The 19631-nt window shown below is 42.4% G+C and overlaps 2 protein-coding genes across 14 annotated transcripts in view; both read left to right on the top strand.

Annotated features, from left to right (window-relative positions):
* LOC123498625 (protein FAM13C-like) overlaps positions 1 to 6177 on the top strand; it is a 246482-nt gene extending 240305 nt beyond the window's left edge. For 6 of the 12 annotated variants that reach the window (XM_045245915.1, XM_045245919.1, XM_045245916.1 and 3 more), the window contains 6 exons: positions 938 to 1006; positions 1855 to 2001; positions 2124 to 2248; positions 2565 to 2881; positions 3217 to 3572; positions 3918 to 6177. In XM_045245915.1, coding sequence (XP_045101850.1) covers positions 938 to 1006; positions 1855 to 2001; positions 2124 to 2248; positions 2565 to 2881; positions 3217 to 3572; positions 3918 to 4391 — 1488 coding nt within the window. In that variant the 3' untranslated portion in view covers positions 4392 to 6177. The remainder of the gene's footprint in view (positions 1 to 937; positions 1007 to 1854; positions 2002 to 2123; positions 2249 to 2564; positions 2882 to 3216; positions 3573 to 3917) is intronic. The other 6 variants (XM_045245911.1, XM_045245912.1, XM_045245920.1 and 3 more) reach the window with 1 other exon arrangement.
* A 12733-nt stretch (positions 6178 to 18910) lies between these two features.
* LOC123498626 (EARP-interacting protein homolog) overlaps positions 18911 to 19631 on the top strand; it is a 37117-nt gene continuing 36396 nt past the window's right edge. For both annotated transcript variants that reach the window (XM_045245922.1, XM_045245923.1), the window contains exon 1: positions 18911 to 19163. The gene's annotated coding sequence lies outside the window, so the exon portion shown is untranslated. The remainder of the gene's footprint in view (positions 19164 to 19631) is intronic.

Here is a 19631-nt window from a genome sequence, read left to right as displayed (position 1 = left end):
CATAGTGTGATCACGAACGTAATGTTTTTATCTCTTTCTAAGTCAGTTTGAGGTATTTGCTGTGTACATGGCGTGCGCTCACATATGCGCGTACAATATGACAAGTGTTTTTTGGGCCAAGTTAACTATATATATATATATATATATATATATATATATATATATATATATATATATATATATATATATATATATATATTCCATTAATCTGTAATTTATTCTTACTGTAAAATATGAAGACACAAAAGGTCACGTCCACTGATTAATCCAAAAAGGACTTTATTGCTTGGTGGTGGGTGTGAAGGCGTGATGGACAATCGGGGAGGTTGAAAAGTTGGCAAACGCAGGGGGCGGCCATGACGCACAGCCAGGTTTGCCGCCAGTACTGCCAACCCCGTGTACAGGTGTCCTTAGTCTTTTAAATCTGCGCCATGCTTCTCTGCATGAAAGGTCTTCACACCAAGATAATCCGCTTTAAAGGTTAAAAGTCGATTCGGGCAGTGCCTGTGAGTTTGCTGAGGCTGCCCCCGGAGGCTAAACTAAACAGGGTGGTGGAATGTGGGCAGTGGTGATGTGGTGACGTAAGCGGCTGTTGCTCGAGTGGTGCACACAGTTGGTTCAGTAGCTCTCTGTGGCTTGTGGTAAGTGGACGCGTCTTGCTACGCTCCCAGCGATACTTCGCGCACGTGTGCTCCATATTACTACACCGTTGGTGACGAGATTACGTGATGTTTCCTCTCGTTAGTTGAAGTACATAAAACAGTGACAAACTGATACACAGCAAGCACGTTGCTTGTGACCAGTTCCTCGCTGATCGCAGCCGCACTTACGTTCACGTACAAACTTGTGTTCAAACTATTGTGATATCATCTGTGATAAACTTTCTTCTCGTAGTGATTCGATAGCAATACAAACTGATATATTTTTTCACTGGTAGTTGATATTAGTGAGGATGTTACTGGAGCAGGAACCAAGGTGGACAAACGTGTGCAGCACGCCATGGGAGGTAAGCGGTCTTTGCTAGACTATGGATTATCGTGTTAGATATGATTATGGTTGTCGCTACTGCTTACTTTTATGCGTTTGTGTCAGAATAATACATAGAAGATAACTACGTATGCAGCCTAGAAATCTCTGTGCCCATCCACCTGTACCATCTGAATGCCTACCCACTTCCTCTGTGCTCCTTGCTCCGTGCCTCATTCCATCCTCCTGCCTTCGTTAACTCTAAGGAGTTTACACATCATCTTGTACATACAACATCCTCACCATTTCTGTGTGAGAGCTTTTCTTCTTGCATTAGTCTATTAACTGATAGACGTAGTGACATTGTAATTATAAGGCAAAACAAACCAGTTCGAACTTAATACCATGATCGTTTTCGTTTACTGTGTAGGTCTAGCGAGTGAACATAATGTCAGTCATGAAAATAATGAACTCGTGCATGGGTTTGACTCATCTCACCTATTCCTTTGTTTATTTGTTGTTACATTAGTAGCTTTTTGTACAAGGTAAAATGGGTGACATTCCTGTGTTTGAAATGTAATGCTGTTGTTGTTCTATGGAATATTCCAGAACATCATGACTTTCATACCTCATAGGCATGTTTGTTATCAGCAGATTTTAGTATAAGACGATAAGAATGACGGCCCTTTCTGAATTAGGTCGTATTTCTCAATTATTTATAGAAAAATTCCAGAATATTGTTCGTAGCTTTCCTATATCTACTTTTTTTTATTGTCTTTATTTACTCAGCTTATGTGCCACCTGAATCCAGCCTAGAGGAAATACTTACTAGTAAATTGTACGTAGTTTGATTTTTTCCTCACCAAAAGTGTTTATCTTTGTCAACAGGACAGTGGGAGCCAGTCACAGTCAGCAGAAGAGGAAAAGTCTTCTTCATGCTTCAGCTCGCTTACCTCAGATGACGAGCCTACCCGCTACGACCCCATCCCTACTGACGTCATGCCGTGCACCATGGGTCTGAGAGCAGCTATTCATGTAAGTAATGATTGCAAATGGTATGAAGAGTTAGGCCGGTGTTGTTTCACATGCTAAATACTGATGTCTTGAAGTACTGTAGATGAATATAAGGGTTCAAGCGATTTTATGTATCTCTTCAGAGCCCATCCTCTGGCTTGAGTGAGCTGGTGGATGCAAGTGAACCAGTAACCAGTGACCGAGGCTCGTGGGGGATGCGAGATGCCAGTGTGTGTGACTCTTGGCACAGGACTGCCCCGAGATACAGGTAATACATCAAACCATTCTTGGTAAACAATTTCAAATAGCTTTCTTCACTGTATTGTTACATACCTTTTTGTATTAATTATCAAGTGCTTGTCGCATAATTAGAAATCTTTATGAGTAAAAAGAAAGGCATTGACTTGCATTTGTTTTTAGATTAGGTTTGTTGTAGATAGGGAAATTGCATCATTATTGATTATTTTCTTTTAATAATTGGTTTAGAGCTTTGTTAATCATTTAATTGAATATGAAATAGTTCCCAAGTTAAATGTTTATTAATTTTGTGTTTATGAGTAATTATTGTAATTTTTCATCCCCAGCCGCTTTGATGATGACTCGAGTGTGCAGAACAACTGGTACCGTGATGAAGATGATGTGATGGTGTCTCCAAGGTCATCTCAGGCATTTGTTGATACCAGACCTCCCCCAGGACAGGATGACCACAGTCCTCCACCTGGACAGGGTGCTGTCAAGATACTCATGAAGAACATTAACACCATCAAGAAGAAGATCAAGCGCTATGAGGAGGAATTTGAAGCTGCTGCAGGATACCGTCCTTCACACAGTGAGAAGATGAAGCACAAAGAAATCAAGAAGTACATGAGTGAATTGAGCAAGGCCAGGAAAGAACTGAAGCGTAAGTTCAGATTAGTTTCAGAAATTTGTAGTATAATGCATATGCAGAAATGCTGCTGGAGCCTGTAACTTGACCAGCTTCTGATTGATGAATAACCTCAATACATGCAAATATCAGAATGATAATGTCTACCAAGTACTTGGTTCCTATAAAGTAGGCCTCAACAGTATGGTCTTTGAGTCTGCAAGTATCAGACTTGTTTGTATATATATATATATATATATATATATATATATATATATATATATATATATATATATATATATATAATTTTTTTATACTTATGAAAGTATATATTACAAGCAACTTAATTTGAAATTTTTATTCTTCAACAGAAATGAAGGATGACGTAGCAGGTCTCGTGTCCGTACCAAATGTGTATCCACTTTCTTTATTGCGGTGCCAAGAATCTACCAATCCTGGAGCCAAGTCTACATCCACTGGCTCCGGCACTGCTGATACGTTGAGACAAGTGGAGGACCGGCTAAGAGACAAGAGATCAGCTGTGGGACGCCCAATGGAACTCAAGAGCATGAACTCTACAGAAATGCAGGATGAGAAGACAGCCCTGCAGAAAGCTCTCCTTTACTACGAGTCACTGCATGGCCGGCCAACCACCCGAGAGGACCGAGATCTTGCTCGCCCTCTGTACGACCGCTACCGCCAAGTGAAGAGAATTGTTATGAGAGCTGTAAGTTTTAAAGGCTGTTGTGTGTATTTTTTACTTTTATGTATACTAGTCTTTATATTGCTGCATTGCAACTTCTTTATATTGGTGGACTGTCACTTTTTCATTACACATCCTTCCTTCTGTGTTCACAGTCTGACATGCATGGAATATCTTGATATTAGTAAATATCAAAATTACAAGAGAAAAGTATAATTTGATAACTAAAGTGTAATCTTAATTTATTTTTTAGTAATTCCTATATCTACATGTGTTCTATTTTCACACACTTTCATCCCATACAAAAAGAGATTTCTCCATTTACTTTTTCATCTCTGTGTATACTAATGAATCCATGTTTATTTTCAGAGAACAAAGGAGAACATGGTTGAACTTCCACCCATCATTGAACATGTGGCTATGGATTTCACCCTTGCCTCACCACAACACCGCAGCTCATTACAAGGAGACGAAGGCGAGAAGCTCATCCTGGCACCCAGCAACACTCCTGTCACTGACAATGCCCCCAACACAAACTTCACTCAAATAGACACTCCAAGCAATGATCCAAAGGAAGGACAAAGATCACTAGCCCTGGGAGACCTCCACGCCCTGCCCATAAGTGAACTAAGAGAGAGGAAGAAGGAAGCTCGTGAGGAAAAGAAGAAGCTTAGAAGAACGCTTAGAGATTATGAGGAAAAGTTTGAAAGAGAAATGGGTCGCAAGGTGCAGAAGGAAGACAGAGGACCCATGGAACAGACCTACCTGGACTACAAACATGCCAAGGCAAAGCTAAGGCTCCTTGAGGCTCTTTTGTCAAAGCATGAGCCACATAAGATCTGATTGAATTTGGTAAACCTTTGGCCAATGTAACTCATCGAAGGTCCATGGAAAGCTGACCTTTCACACCATTTTGAAGGGTGCTGTACTGATGATACCTCTCTTCCTATCTTGTAGGTGGCTGAGAATATCATAAAAGCATTCTGACTTTCCTCAGTCAGATGAAGTCCTGCATTCAGAGTTATTCTATACAGATTGTTTATTTTGAAGTGCAGCTGATGGAATGATTGTTGAGTGTTAGAGGGAGGCATCCCAGTCCATGTCTTGTGCATTGTTATTCTGACATGCGCGGGTAATGCATGAACTGTGATAAGTTGTCAAAGTTGCCAATATGGTTGTTAGCTACAGAATCCATTATTTTAATATGTTACTAACTGTAGTATAAATTATTATATCAGAAAATACCTAAATCTTTACTTATGTTTTTTCTTGAATGATTTATATTCAGAACAACCTGGATTCAGAATTATTCATAATGAGAAGAAATTCCTGCATCCTATGTTTACAGTTTTATTTCAGTGTATGAAGCTTCCAAGTATTTCATACTTACAAAATATACCTTAACCATATAAATGCTGAACTGTGCTAAATGTAAGGTACCTGAATTTAGCATTAAGGGTCAGTAGAAGAATGGGCCAGGGCTTGAAAATTCTGACTATAAGAGAAAAGTGCAAGTTTCTCAATCTATGAACTCCTCATTAATGCTAACGCTATTACCTAATGTTAGCAGTCATTGGATTGGATGTACAATGAAGTACTTACATGCCTTTACTCCAGAAAACTACTGAAGAATCAGGATAGTAAAGAACTAGCTTCTTGTCCTGTTTATGCACATAACAATGTGTTCATTTTAACATTGTGAGCTTTGAATTTCTTCATACATCATGAGAACTTACATAGCTATTATTATGTATATCCTTACAGTTATGCAAGGCTGTTTGACCAATTTTTGTGTATATCTTTCCCTAAGATTCCTGTGGTATGCATTTAAAGTTCATGAGTGTGCATGTTACAGGCAAGTATATCTGTTGCCTAGCACTGTAGGAGACGTGTAGACCATTTTGTATGTCATCATTCCTGTGACTTGAACTTTGTGCTGTCTCATTAAGCAAATGAGGCAGGTTGTGTGCTGCATACTCTGTGTACCTTTGATGTACTGCACACAACTGGCTGTATTGCTGTCTGTTGACATAATGCCTGTCAACTGTGTCATCAACACTGCATATCCCTTTCAAGTACATTTGAGAAACTATATACTGTCTTGTGAATGCAGTTGCATTTTACATTAAGTTTACATTAATGCATTAGCTAGCAGCTGTTATGATAAATTATCTCTGGTTACAATCCCTAAGCTTTCTGTGCTCTGAAATTGTATGCTTTGCAAGGTAATTTGAGTTGAGGAATTCCATGCAAATGCATTCACACTCATAATTTAAAGAGTGGTGTTTTGTAACAGAATATAGGATTCTAGCATTTGCATCACAAGTAGTGAAGTGTGCAAACTACCACTGGTGACATTATCTAAGTGTTCTTGCCTCTGTAGTTCATTTACAGCTTCAGACTGCCTGTTGTTACTTTCATATAAATAGATTAATTGTATTAATATCACATATATATGGTTATGTATAATAATGACCTTAGATTGTAATATGGTCTTGTACCTGTTAGACTATATATGGCAGACAGTTGCTAAATTGATATTACATCATACACAGCAGAGGGTTTATCAATTGTAGTTTTTTCCTCAAAACAATGAAGAAAATAGAATAAAAAATAGTTTTATCCCATACTTATGAGCCTCACTATCCTATTATAATACTAAATAGACAATGAAAAGCAAATACTGGTGATGTCTGATTAATTAAACTTAAAAGAACTTCACATTTAAAAAAAAAAAAAAATTTTTTTGTATAAAATCTAATGTATGATGACAAATATTGGGTCTGCGTCGGAACCAACACTGAGGAGATTGGATGTACTGCAAAATGAATGTGTGCGAATGTGTCTTGGAGCCCTGCGCTGCAGGTTGAGGCCAATACACCACCGCTACAACTACGTCGCGACGCCCTCCTTTTATCTCATGGGATAAAAGCGGCTCGGAAAGCTCCCCTCGGTAACACAGCAAACAAGATTATATGGCAGCACCACCACCTCCACAATGCGGTCCGCCGTCCAGTCTCAGTCAGACTACACACGCTCTGCCAGCAAACGGGCGTGAGACTGGACGATGCGGACCAGCTCGTGCTGCCCACCCTTCCCCATGGAAACTTCCCACCACCACCTTCAACATCAACTGGCTTCAGGGGAAGAAGGCTGTGGTTACCGAGGTGGAGCTCCAACACCACTTCCGAGCCCTCGTCGCTGGCCTCCCTCCATCCCTACATCTCTACACAGACGGCTCCAAGACAGGTGAATGTGTGGGTGCAAGTGTATGGTCGTGTGAATGTGCCCTCAGGTTCCGGCTGCCTACCCATACATCGGTTTTTCTGCTGAAATTTTTGCTATTGACAAAGCCATAGATTATGCTTTAAATTCAATTCATAATTCAATTGTCATTTTTCGGACTCTATGTCAGCCCTTCAGGCAATAGAGTCCGGCCGCACGGATACAAATGAAATCCAGGGCAACATCATTAATAAGCTGAATTCATGTCATAAATCCTTCTCACTGGTTTGGGTGCCTGGACATTCCAATATACGCGGGAATGAACAGTCTGACATGCTAGCTCGGTCTGCTGCTGAGCTCGAGGGAGCGTGGAACCTCCGTCGGGATCTGCAGTCATGTCTCTCAGTTGTTAAATCATCAGCAAAACTCCTAAAATGCGATAATGTTTCATGTTTTTTGCTTACTAATTACGTCTACCTAAGTATACCCTTATATGAATCTCATACTCCTCGTTTTTTCTAATGAAGAACAGTGAGACGCGTCTCGTTCGCGTTCAGTAGTCAGTACGGGAGTCCATCGTAGCAAGTACCGGGCGAGAGCTGAACTGGGTTCTTATTCCAACTTCCCTCAGTTTGGTGAAGATCGTGGTCTTAAACAGGCATAGTGATAAGTGACAACAATGAGTGAGTCTCCTACAGCAAGCTCCAGTGGAGATAAAACTCCGCCGGTGCGGGGGCGGGGACGCAGGCCCCCATCTAAGGTACATTGGGTTAGGTTTTTGTTAGGGTTAGGTTAGTGTCCTAGAGGGATGAGGTTAGGTTATGTAAAACTTCCTATTTGGGAAATTTTCTTAGATTTAGGGAAATTCTTCACACAGGGAAATTTCCCTAGATTTTTCGCCTCCCCCACCTAAAACCCCCGATTCCCCAAAGGCCCCCAAGCTTTTTGGAGGGGTTGGGGGGTGATGGTAGAGATAGGGTATATTGTATTAAACTATAAATTTACCTTAATTTCTTCCTACGAATTTCTGTATCTCTGGGTTTTCTTGGCCATGCTATTATTATTATTTCTGCTACTACTACTATTACTATGGATGTGATGATAGTAACCAGTGATGTATAAAGATCTGCTCCTGCTATAAATTTCTTTTATGTAAGAGAGGGAAGCTGGACAAGGGACACAAAAAAGAAAAAAAGAAAAAAAAGGCCCACTTAGTTGCTAGTCCTTTGCAGGTCCGAAAGAGTTAGCCAAAAGAAAGGGATAAATGCCTTGAAATTAAGTTAAATCATAGAAAATTAGAAATACAAAAGCAGGCTGGGAGCTTCAGAGTTTACCAGAGAAAGAAGGTACGAACGATTGACAGTACTGGTTAACTCTTGCATTAAAGAGTTAGAGAGAATAGGGGTGAGAGGAAGAAGAAAGTCTTGTGCAGCGAGGCCGCAGGATGAGGGGAAGCATGCAGTTAGCAAGATCAGGAAAGTAGTTATAGCATGAAAATAGCAGTATAAGATTGCAAGAGACGCAGCATTCTGGCGATGAGAAAGAGGCTGAAGACAGTCAGTCAGAGGAGGGAAATTTATTTGACGAAAAGCTTTTGATTCCACCTTATCTTATAAAACTGTGTGACTGAGTAGAACGCCCCCAAACATGAGAAGAGTACTCCATAAACGGGCTGATAAAACCCTTGTACACTGTTAGCAGTTAGGGGGTGAGAAAAACCTTAGAACGCCTTAAGATATTTAGTGTATAAGAGGGTGCAGTTGACTGTCATTGAAGAAGAGGAGATAGTTATGTTGTGTCGAGTTGATAGATGGAGGAATTGGGTTTTTGAGGCATTGAAAAAAACAAACAAAAAAACTTAACTCCTCCATCTATCAATTTGACACAACCTTCCAGACATCTACTTATAACTACTACTTCTATTATTAAGACGGGTTCACACGTGCCAATTTGCGACTGATATTTTACATGCGTAGTTTCCGACTCATCCCTTCTTGTCGGAAAGTGTCAGACTTAGCGCCTGGAAAGTATCGACTAGTTGGCGCCTTGGCGGGAAGTGAATGTAAACAAGCCGCTACCCACCAAGAGGCACGATATCTTCCTCCAGTGACAATGCTGAAGCTGTGGTTGCTCTTCTTTCGGCGTACTGGAAGAGCCAACAGAAAAGAAAATGCCTGTGGATACGTCCCTGGGTAGAAGGAAAGAAAGGAGTGTCGACCACACTCTAAATTAGCCTCCATTTCTCATAAGAATATTGTTAATTTTAAGAAGATTATGCACAATTGCGATCAAACTAGATCCTGACAAGTCTTCAATCCTCACCTCCAACAACACCCTGCAATGAGGGAAACAACTCTTGTAAAGTGGCAGCTATTTTTTTTTTACTTTAGAATTAATTTCTGAGGTCCCAGATGTGTTCTTTTTTCCCTCACGAACTCTAACGTCATCATCTCTGTAACTGGAGACCACATTTTCAAAGCTTACTACATGACGTCACGACGTAAATAAAGTCGCAAATCGACTAGCAAGGTGGTCTTGTTTTGCGATTGCCTTCTGCAGTCGCTAGGCACCGATTGTGTGTCGGAAATTCTATGTACGTAAAAAATATCAGTCGCAAATTGCAACGTGTACGTGAACCCGCCTTTATTCTCAAAGCAGTCTGTTCATTCCTTCACATCAGTTAGTCAGTCAGAATTACTACTACTACTGTTGCCGCTACCACCAGAGAGAGAGAGAGAGGAGGAAGAGAGCAGAAGAGCCATGTTTTGGTTTAAGAAATGCTGATGTAGGGCCTAAGCGAAGAAAGACGCCTTATACAAATGGCCAGCATCGGTGACCTATGACCTCATATGTAGGGAGACTGGGTGTCACAGTGAGGCCCGCGGGGAGAATACAGCACAGGTCCGAAGGAGGAGGACGTGTTGTTGAATGTCTCGTGTGCAGAGAAGTTTACCACCGCTTAAGTTTACCAGGACACCCCAGACCCGTAACACGTAAGTGAAAGTGCTTTGAAGTTAGTGATACTTATTGGTGCACTTCAGAATATTAATAATATCTGTGACACATTTGATATGTGCTCGGGACAGTCAGAGACTGTGAACGAGTGCCTTTACGTAATATATATATGTATTAAAGATGTACTGTTGTTTTGCTATTATTATGATGCTCATCTTCGGATGGTGAAGAGCAAGAGAGAGATGAGTTCGACCTTCATCAAGTGAAGGGCTCTTCTCTCTCTTGCTCATTTCACTGGAGGGGCGTGAGTATTGCTATTTACTGAAATTACCGATGTTAAGGTGAATGTTTGTTTCTAGGTTTCGACCAAATATACCAATTGCGTCGACGTGAGGGTCTCATTATCCTGATCATCATCATCATCATCATCTACCGCCTCCTGCGGCGGTAACAGTCGAAACGTGGGGCAACCAGAAGCGAGTGGACAGCAGAGGCGCGACCGACGGGGCTGGCCTTCTCTTTGACCCCAGGAGTGGCGGGCGGGGCAGAGCGGAGCGTGGGACGGCGGCCAGACAAGTGCGTGCGCTCGTACGTGTGTCCCTGCTGCGGGGACCGCTGGCGACCCAGCGGGACGACCGCAACGGAGCGCCGTCGCCCAGCAAAGGACCGGAGAGGAGTGGGACGGTTGCCACGTCGTGCCAGACGTGAGTGCCCGTCCAGGTGCCATCTTATTCCCCGCCGTAAGTCTCTCTCTCTCTCAACTGGTAAGTGTTAGAGCTCTCTTTCTCGTTCCCCGTCAGTTCTCTCTCTCCCTCGAAGTGGTAGACGTGTTGTGTTGTAGTGGGCTCGCGTGTCGAGGCGTACTGCCACGAAGGTGCTGGTCGCAGGCACGTGAGGGCGTGGCACAAGTTCGGTGAGCACACGAGGGTGTGTAGCGCTCGGCAAGCACGCGGGTGTGCTTCGGACTCGGCAGGCGCGCGAAGGCGTGCTACGGACTCGGCAGGCGCACAAGGGTGTGCTACAGACTCAGAAGGCACACGAAGGTGTGCTACAGACTCAGCAGGCACACGAGGGTGTGCTACGGACTAAGCAGGCACACGAGGGTGTGCTACGGACTCAGCAGGCACACGAGAGTGTGCTACGGACTTGAAAGCACACGAGGGTATCACGGAGAGGATCGACTACCTAAGCCCACGAGAGGCACCATCGTCGTGTCCTAACGGAGATGGCAGAGAATAAAGCAGAAGCAAGCAGCCCACCGAGTAGTGAGGAACTACCCAGTCCTCCTGCAGTAGAGTGGCAACGAGAGACGAGCCCCAGTGTGGCAGAGAGAACGAGCTCCCGAAGGCAAATTTGGCCAGAACAGCGGAGTGACCAAATGAAGGAAATGTATGACCATCTCATGAGTACACTGCAAGGCGTGCACCGAGAATTAGCTGCGCTCTATGCTCCAGAAGCAACAGGAAGAGATCACGCAACACAGATGTCGCTGAAGCAGAACGTCAGCCACGCCATGGCGTCTGAATCGCCACTGACACAAAGGGGAGACTCATCCCGGTTCGAGACGCAAGGACAGACGCCCAACCAGGGGGAGGGCGACGGGAGAAGGAACGAGCTCACTGCACCAAATGGAAGCGTCAACTTGGGAGCTCGGGAGCCCACAACGGAGGCATCAACAAGTGGAAACTGGATGAAAGAAATGACCACAATCATGCAGTTCAACCAGAGGCCTGTGCCCACCTTTAAAGAAGGGACGTGCGTCGAGTATTGGACATTCAAGGACAATTTTGAGAAACACGTTCGGTCGGGCAACATAACAGATTCGCGGAAATTGGAATTGCTCATCTCAGCATACTCTGGCTCGGCTAAACAAGATCTTCATGGGTGCAACCGGTATGCAGATCCTACGGAGGGATACCAGCAGGCCTGGTTGATACTGAATGACAGGCATGGAAATCAGCGAAAGTACATTCAGTTCTTAGTGAGGGAGGTCATGTACGGCCCAAACCTGAGCTTAGAAGACATCGAAGGATTACGTACCTTTAGGAATAATCTGAGTTCCTGTGTGAACAACTTAAAACAATTTGGAGCACTAAACCAAATTGATGCCTATGAAATACTGCGTATCATCACGGACAGGTTTACAGGGGAGCTGAGCACTGACTACGAAAAGGAGATGGACTATTGGGAAGAAGTAAACGGTGAAATTGAAAGTGAAGCAGAGTGGATGTTAGGCTTCATAGTGAGAGTGGTGAGGAGGACGGAAAAGCGCCTACCTGTAGCGGCCTCAGGAGAAATGCAGCAACGAGCGCAACAAGAACGCCCAAACCAATTCACGAAACGAGCTATAGGACTCGTCACTGCTACCTCCACAGAGATGGAAGGTGAATCATGCTTTATATGCCAGGGAAACCATGAGGCGAGTGACTGCGGGAAGTTCCGCAACATGGACGTGGGGGAGCGCGTGAAGCTAATGAGACAGGACCGCCGCTGCTTCTCCTGTTTTAGACAAGGACACTGGATAAAGAATTGTGTGCGCAGGGTTAAGTGTGGCATGAGTGGCTGCAGTCAACGCCACTCAAGACTGCTACATACTGCCCCACGTAACACCGGACGCGAGGCGCGTCTGTGGGAAGCCGCAGGTAACCAGCAAACAGTGACAAGGAGCCTCATTGATGACATAGAAACTGAACCGCTCACGAGGGGAGACCGACGCAGACCGCTCAAAGGTACGGCGCCATCGACTCCCTCTACCAGTGATGCTTACCGCGCAACGACTTACAAGAGAGCAAGATGGGAGGCCGAAAACACCACCCCTAACACTGAGAAAGATCTTCACCGTTGGGTCAGGGGAGAATCAACAAGGGAATCAACGAGAGGAGAATTGAAAGTGGAGAACTCCCGACAGGGGATCTGACTAAATGGCGCAGAACAGATTGCTCTCCCCATTATCAGAGTTAGAGTTACAAAGGAGCGGAGCGAAGAACCAGGCGTCATCACCGGAGCCCTCCTAGATTCGGGCAGTGACAGATCCTACTGCACCCGCGATCTGGCCAATCAATTGCATGCCAAGGAAAAACTGATAACGCTATCCATTGGAACCATCATGGATGAAGGAAAGGAAGTCACCACTGAAGAACTCAACTTGAAACTGACAGGTATCGGAACAAGGAGGAACCGTTCTATCTTTCTCTGCAAAGTACTCATAGTACCATCGCTGCCGTCCTCTCTGAAGGGCTCAATTGCTAAGAATAGAGACATAGTCAGATGGCCTCACCTTCAAGACATTCCCCCGACCTGTATACTAGGGGAGTGGACCTCCTCATAGGTCTAGACACACCACAAGCTCTACTGCCTTTAGAAATAAGGGCCGGAGGAGATGGAGAGCCGTTTGCAACGCGAACTCTCCTCGGCTGGACCGTCAATGGCCCTATGAGATTTGAAGATGGGGAGCCTATTGGAGCAACGAACGTGCGCACTACCGGGATGACAGCGATAGCACAGAGGCAACAGAGTGAGATTCGGTATGGTTCCATTCTAGGAAGTGACTTCTCACTTCATTGTGGAGATACTATCTCGATGGAAGACCGAAGGGTAATAGAATTATGGTCATCAACCGCGCAACAAGTAGATCGGCATTACCAACTGCCTATCCCATTCAGATACAAGGAACCAGGCCTACCGAATAACCTGAAACTCGCAGAACGACGGCTTATAGAACTCAGAAGACGCCTGATGAGAGATCCAGCCTTATGTCTTCGTTACCAAAGGGAAATGAAACGCTTGGTGGACGAGGGACATGCGGAACGCGCATCGCACTTGGACTCTCCGCCAGCAGCTGGAACAGTCTGGTATCTGCCGCATCATCCAGTATTAAACCCCAAGAAACCGGAAAAGGTAAGAATAGTATTTGATTGTGCAGCGACATATATGTCGACTTCATTGAATGATCAAGTAATGCAAGGGCCAGATCTTAACAATGACCTGATGGGCGTCTTGCTCAGATTCCGACAAGATCGAGTGGCCATAATGGTGGACATTGAGGCAATGTTCCATCAAGTTCTTGTACCACGAGAACACCGAGACGCCCTTCGATTTCTGTGGTGGCCAGGCGGAGAACTGTCTGAACCTCCTGAGACATACAGAATGAAAGTACATCTGTTTGGAGGAGTCTGGAGCCCGTCATGTGCAGCATACGCCCTACAGCGAATTCGCCCGGTTACAAAGCTGTGTTGGCTAGAAGGAGTTGGAGATGAAAAATTAGGGCTTAGTTTCGAGTGAAACTCGACAGGGGGAGTGTTGCCGCTACCACCAGAGAGAGAGAGAGAGAGAGAGAGAGGAAGAGAGCAGAAGAGCCATGTTTTGGTTTAAGAAATGCTGATGTAGGGCCTAAGCGAAGAAAGACGCCTTATACAAATGGCCAGCATCGGTGACCTATGACCTCATATGTAGGGAGACTGGGTGTCACAGTGAGGCCCGCGGGGAGAATACAGCACAGGTCCGAAGGAGGAGGACGTGTTGTTGAATGTCTCGTGTGCAGAGAAGTTTACCACCGCTTAAGTTTACCAGGACACCCCAGACCCGTAACACGTAAGTGAAAGTGCTTTGAAGTTAGTGATACTTATTGGTGCACTTCAGAATATTAATAATATCTGTGACACATTTGATATGTGCTCGGGATAGTCAGAGGCTGTGAACGAGTGCCTTTACGTAATATATATGTATTAAAGATGTACTGTTGTTTTGCTATTATTATGATGCTCATCTTCGGATGGTGAAGAGCAAGAGAGAGATGAGTTCGACCTTCATCAAGTGAAGGGCTCTTCTCTCTCTTGCTCATTTCACTGGAGGGGCGTGAGTATTGCTATTTACTGAAATTACCGATGTTAAGGTGAATGTTTGTTTCTAGGTTTCGACCAAATATACCAATTGCGTCGACGTGAGGGTCTCATTATCCTGATCATCATCATCATCATCATCTACCGCCTCCTGCGGCGGTAACAACTACTATTACCACTAAAGTTTGAAGATATTGTAGATAGATACCTGTTATAGATAACTGATAGATTACTACTACTACTACTACTACTACTACTACTACTACTACTACTACTACTACTACTACTACTACTACTACTACAAGTACTACTACTACTACTACTACTACTACTACTACTACTATTGCTGCTGCTGCTGCTGCAGCTGCTGCCACCAGAGCGTTTCAGAATACGACTCTTTAATGGTGACACAGGTTTTCAAGGATGCTTTTATGGTTTTAGTGACATTAACGAGAGAGAGAGAGAGAGAGAGAGAGAGTAATCCTATGTTGAGCAGCCCCCCCACACACACTTATTAACACTCATAATGATTATATAAACACTGCTACTGCTGCTCCTGCTATTACTCCTTTTACTACTACTACTACTACTACTACTACTACTACTACTACTACTACTACTACTACTACTGCTGCCACTGCTACTGCTACTACTACTACTACTACTACTACCACCACTACTACTACCACTACCACTACTGCTACTGCTGCTAGTATTACTGCCACCAGCTTACCACCACCACCACCACCACCACCACCACCACCACTGCTGCTGTTACCACTACTACCACTACTGCAACCGCTCTGCTGCCACCACCACCACCACCACCACTGCTGCCACCACCACCACCACCACCACCACCACTACTGCCACCACTGCACCACCACCACGCATATAGCACTGCCACTGCCACGGCCACTGCTCTGCTGCAACTGCACTCACTGTAATGGTACTGCTACTGGTAGTACTACTACTACTACTACTACTACTACTACTACTACTACTACTACTGTTACTACTACTACTACTACTACTACTACTACTACTACTACTACTACCACTACTACTACTACTATTATTATTACTACTACTACTACTACTACTACTATTACTACTACTACTACTACTACTACTACTACTACTACTACTTCCTCACATACTTCCATTCCTCATTTCTTTCTCCTGTCACTACACTTTATACATTTCAGGCGGGCAACAGCAAGAAACATTGAGTATTGAAGGAAATTTTGACGAGTTGACAAGGGGAGGGAGGGAGGGATGGAGGGATGTGTGTCTTCGTACTGGTCATGGTGGGCGCCGGGAGGTCTGAACTGGGGTATTTATAATCATTGCCTTATTTAACCACCCAAAATAGATAAATAGTTCATTATTGTACTAAGGAATGTTCACATGTGTCTATATGCGACTGAAATTGAAAGTTGCTAGAAGTATCTACTAAGCCCTTCTAGTCGGAACACGTTCACACATAGCGACTGGAAAGTAGCAGCTGGTTGGCGGGAAGTGAATGTAAACAAACAGTTACCCAACAAGGTGTCTTCCTCTGGCGATGATGACGATTGCGATCAAATTAAATCATCGTAAGTATTCAATCCTCACCTTCAACAACACTCTGCGTAGTGGGAACCAGTCATCGGAGAGTGGCAGCGATCTCGTCGATGGCCGATTTGCGTAAGCTTTTTCTGCTACAGAATTAACTTTTAGGGACCCAGATGTGCTCTTTTACCCTCATAAACTCCAAAATCTTCTCTACAGTGACACCACATTTCCCAACCTTTTTCCATGTCACAAAGTAAACAAAGTCGACTGAACAAGAACAACATGGTCTTGTTTCGCGAATATATATATATATATATATATATATATATATATATATATATATATATATATATTCTACCGACTTGCGATTTCAGTTGCAAATTGATACATGTGAAGTGGTCGTGTAGTTGTGTAGTGATATATATATATATATATATATATATATATATATATATATATATATATATATATATATATATATATATATATATATATATATATATATATATATATATATATATATATATATATATATATATATATATATATATATATATATATATATATATATATATATATATATATATATATATATATATATATATATATATATATATATATATATATATATATATATATATATATATATATATATATATATATATATATATATATATATATATATATATATATATATATATATATATATATATATATATATATATATATATATATATATATATATATATATATATATATATATATATATATATATATATATATATATATATATATATATATATATATATATATATATATATATATATATATATATATATATATATATATATATATATATATATATATATATATATATATATATATATATATATATATATATATATATATATATATATATATATATATATATATATATATATATATATATATATATATATATATATATATATATATATATATATATATATATATATATATATATATATATATATATATATATATATATATATATATATATATATATATATATATATATATATATATATATACATACATGTAAGGGGCCCCGTCTTAATCTCCTTTAATTTATTATTTCATTATGTGCCTATTATATGGCGGCCACCCAGTGCGGGCCCCTCGGGCTGTTCTGCTGAGCAGAAGCTGATGTGGACACAGACGCTCGTGGTTCTGGCACATGGTAGAGCTACGTGTCGCTAGGCTTCTCTAGGTGCTCACTAGTCATCGGTCTGGGAGTTGTGCCCTCGTGTTTGAGTAGCTGGCTTGTTACTTGTAGACCGTGGCTGTAGAGCAACGGGCTTGTTGTTCTGAGAGAAGCGTGGTAAGTTGGCTACACTTCTCGGGTGTTGCGTTTGTCCACTCGTGCTGGCGGCGCAGAGAGACGCGTTAGTGTCTCGATTGTTGTAGGTGGCCGTGGTCACCAGTGGGGTTTGGTGGGCAACTGCGTGCCCCCATCATCTGTTGTGTAGTATCAGTAGTATACTGTTTATAGTACCAGCCAGTCTTCAGCTGAGGTAACACGTACGCTCTGGGCACAAGATAGAGATACGTGTGCTGGACTGTGTGTTAGAGGTACTCAAGTAGTCATTGGTTTGGGAGTTGTGCCCTCCTTGAGTTGCTGGCATGCTACTGGTAGACCGTGACTGTTAGAGCAACGGGCTTGTTGCTCTAGGAGAAGCGTAGTTGGTTTGGCTGCACTTCTGTTTTGCGTCCGTCCTGTCTTGTGGCGGCAACGCGTGGGAGAGACACGGCATTGTCTCGTCCTGTTTGTCTTGTGGTGGCCGTAATCACCAGTGTGTTTTGGAGGGCGGCTGTGTGCCCCATTATCTTTAGTATAGCCCCAGTGGTATGCAGTATTGTAGTGGTTGTAGCCACGCACGCTAGTGAAAGCTGAGAAGCTTCATGCTGTCGGCCAGGTGTGCGTAGTTCTCGTCCGTCAGACTTGTCTGTGATGAGTATCTGGACACATTGTATGGCTGTTGTCACCCGTAGGTGGTGTCTGAGCTTGTGTGTACACCACCGGATGTGCTGTACACATCATATGTTGTAGTAGTCGTAGCCTAGGGAAGTCAGTCTGACAGGTGTTAGGAAGCACTTGTCGTTGTAATAGATAGTATAGTAATATATACACTGCGCGTGTTGTCCCAGTTTGTGATTCATCACCGTCTGTGGACAAGGCGTGCGGAGAGGCATTAATACTTCAGAGAAGTGGGTGGAATTGTCCTTGTGGGCGGTTTCTCTAGGGGGTATAAAGGCCTCGCCCTGTTACACATAACATCTACCATTTATAAATTCTACTTGGTTGGGTACAGGAGGAGAAGGAGTTGCTAAGGAGATTCCCTTACAGTGGGGGGAAGTTATACACTGTTGGCGACCTTTAAAGAACCTGAGTGTGTTGCGGCTGCTGTGATTTATAGTGGTGGGGGGGCCTGTGGAGTGTTATATCCCCCACTAACTGTGCAGTAATAAACTGGCGATCGTGCCAGACCAACACACTCCTCAGTGAGCAGCAGCAGATAGTCACAGCTAGAGTAATATATATATATATATATATATATATATATATATATATATATATATATATATATATATATATATATATATATATATATATATATATATATATATATATATATATATATATATATATATATATATATATATATATATATTTTTTTTTTTTTTTTTCCTGGACTAGGAAGACCGATAAAAGAAAAGAGAGAGAGAGAGAGAGAGAGAGAAAGAAATGTTGGTTAGGTTGCCACTAGTTAATCTTCTTGGTGCGTCCAGTGAATTGAGGCTCGAAAGGAGGGTATTGGTAGAAACTATACATTTCCCAAAGATTATTTAGTTTACTTGAAGGGAGGAACGAGATGAAGAGTGTAGTCACTGTAGTGACAGTGGCAAAGGCCACAAGAGGAAGCAGAGGAGCGTTTGTTTACATATCTGAAGCTGCTGCCAGTGTTGTGTACTGCATGCTCTTCTCGCCGTAGATGATTTAGTACGTTGAAAGTATATTGTATAAAGTATTTTCGATTTTGTAAATGAGATCGGGTAGAGGTTGAGATTGAGGATGAGCGTTGCATACTACTGCCTGCTGATGGGCGTAACACTTGTGTCAGGAAAGATGTGCCGCGCTGTAAGGTTGCCTCCAATTTACCTCGGTGACTATGGAAGTGATGAGCGATTGTAATGACAGTACATCTTCTTAGTTCTTATGAGTTATAACTGTGACATTATACCCATAATATTTTTGTATTTCCTATTGATACATATAAAAGAAGAACATCTGGTGACAAAGTTTGAGTGATAGTTATTGAAAATATGGAAATGGCAAGAACTTCGCGAATCAATAGAGGCCATCAAAAGATGGGAAGAGATAATGAGTGTGACTTCCAGATCAGTGCATACTGTGGCATCTAGTCAATATAGCCAGGACAACTTTTTAAGAATATTGTTGGTTAGAAAT

This window comes from Portunus trituberculatus, chromosome 48, assembly GCF_017591435.1.
Source record: "Portunus trituberculatus isolate SZX2019 chromosome 48, ASM1759143v1, whole genome shotgun sequence".
Taxonomy (NCBI): domain Eukaryota; kingdom Metazoa; phylum Arthropoda; class Malacostraca; order Decapoda; family Portunidae; genus Portunus; species Portunus trituberculatus.
This window is presented reverse-complemented; position numbering and strand designations above follow the sequence as displayed.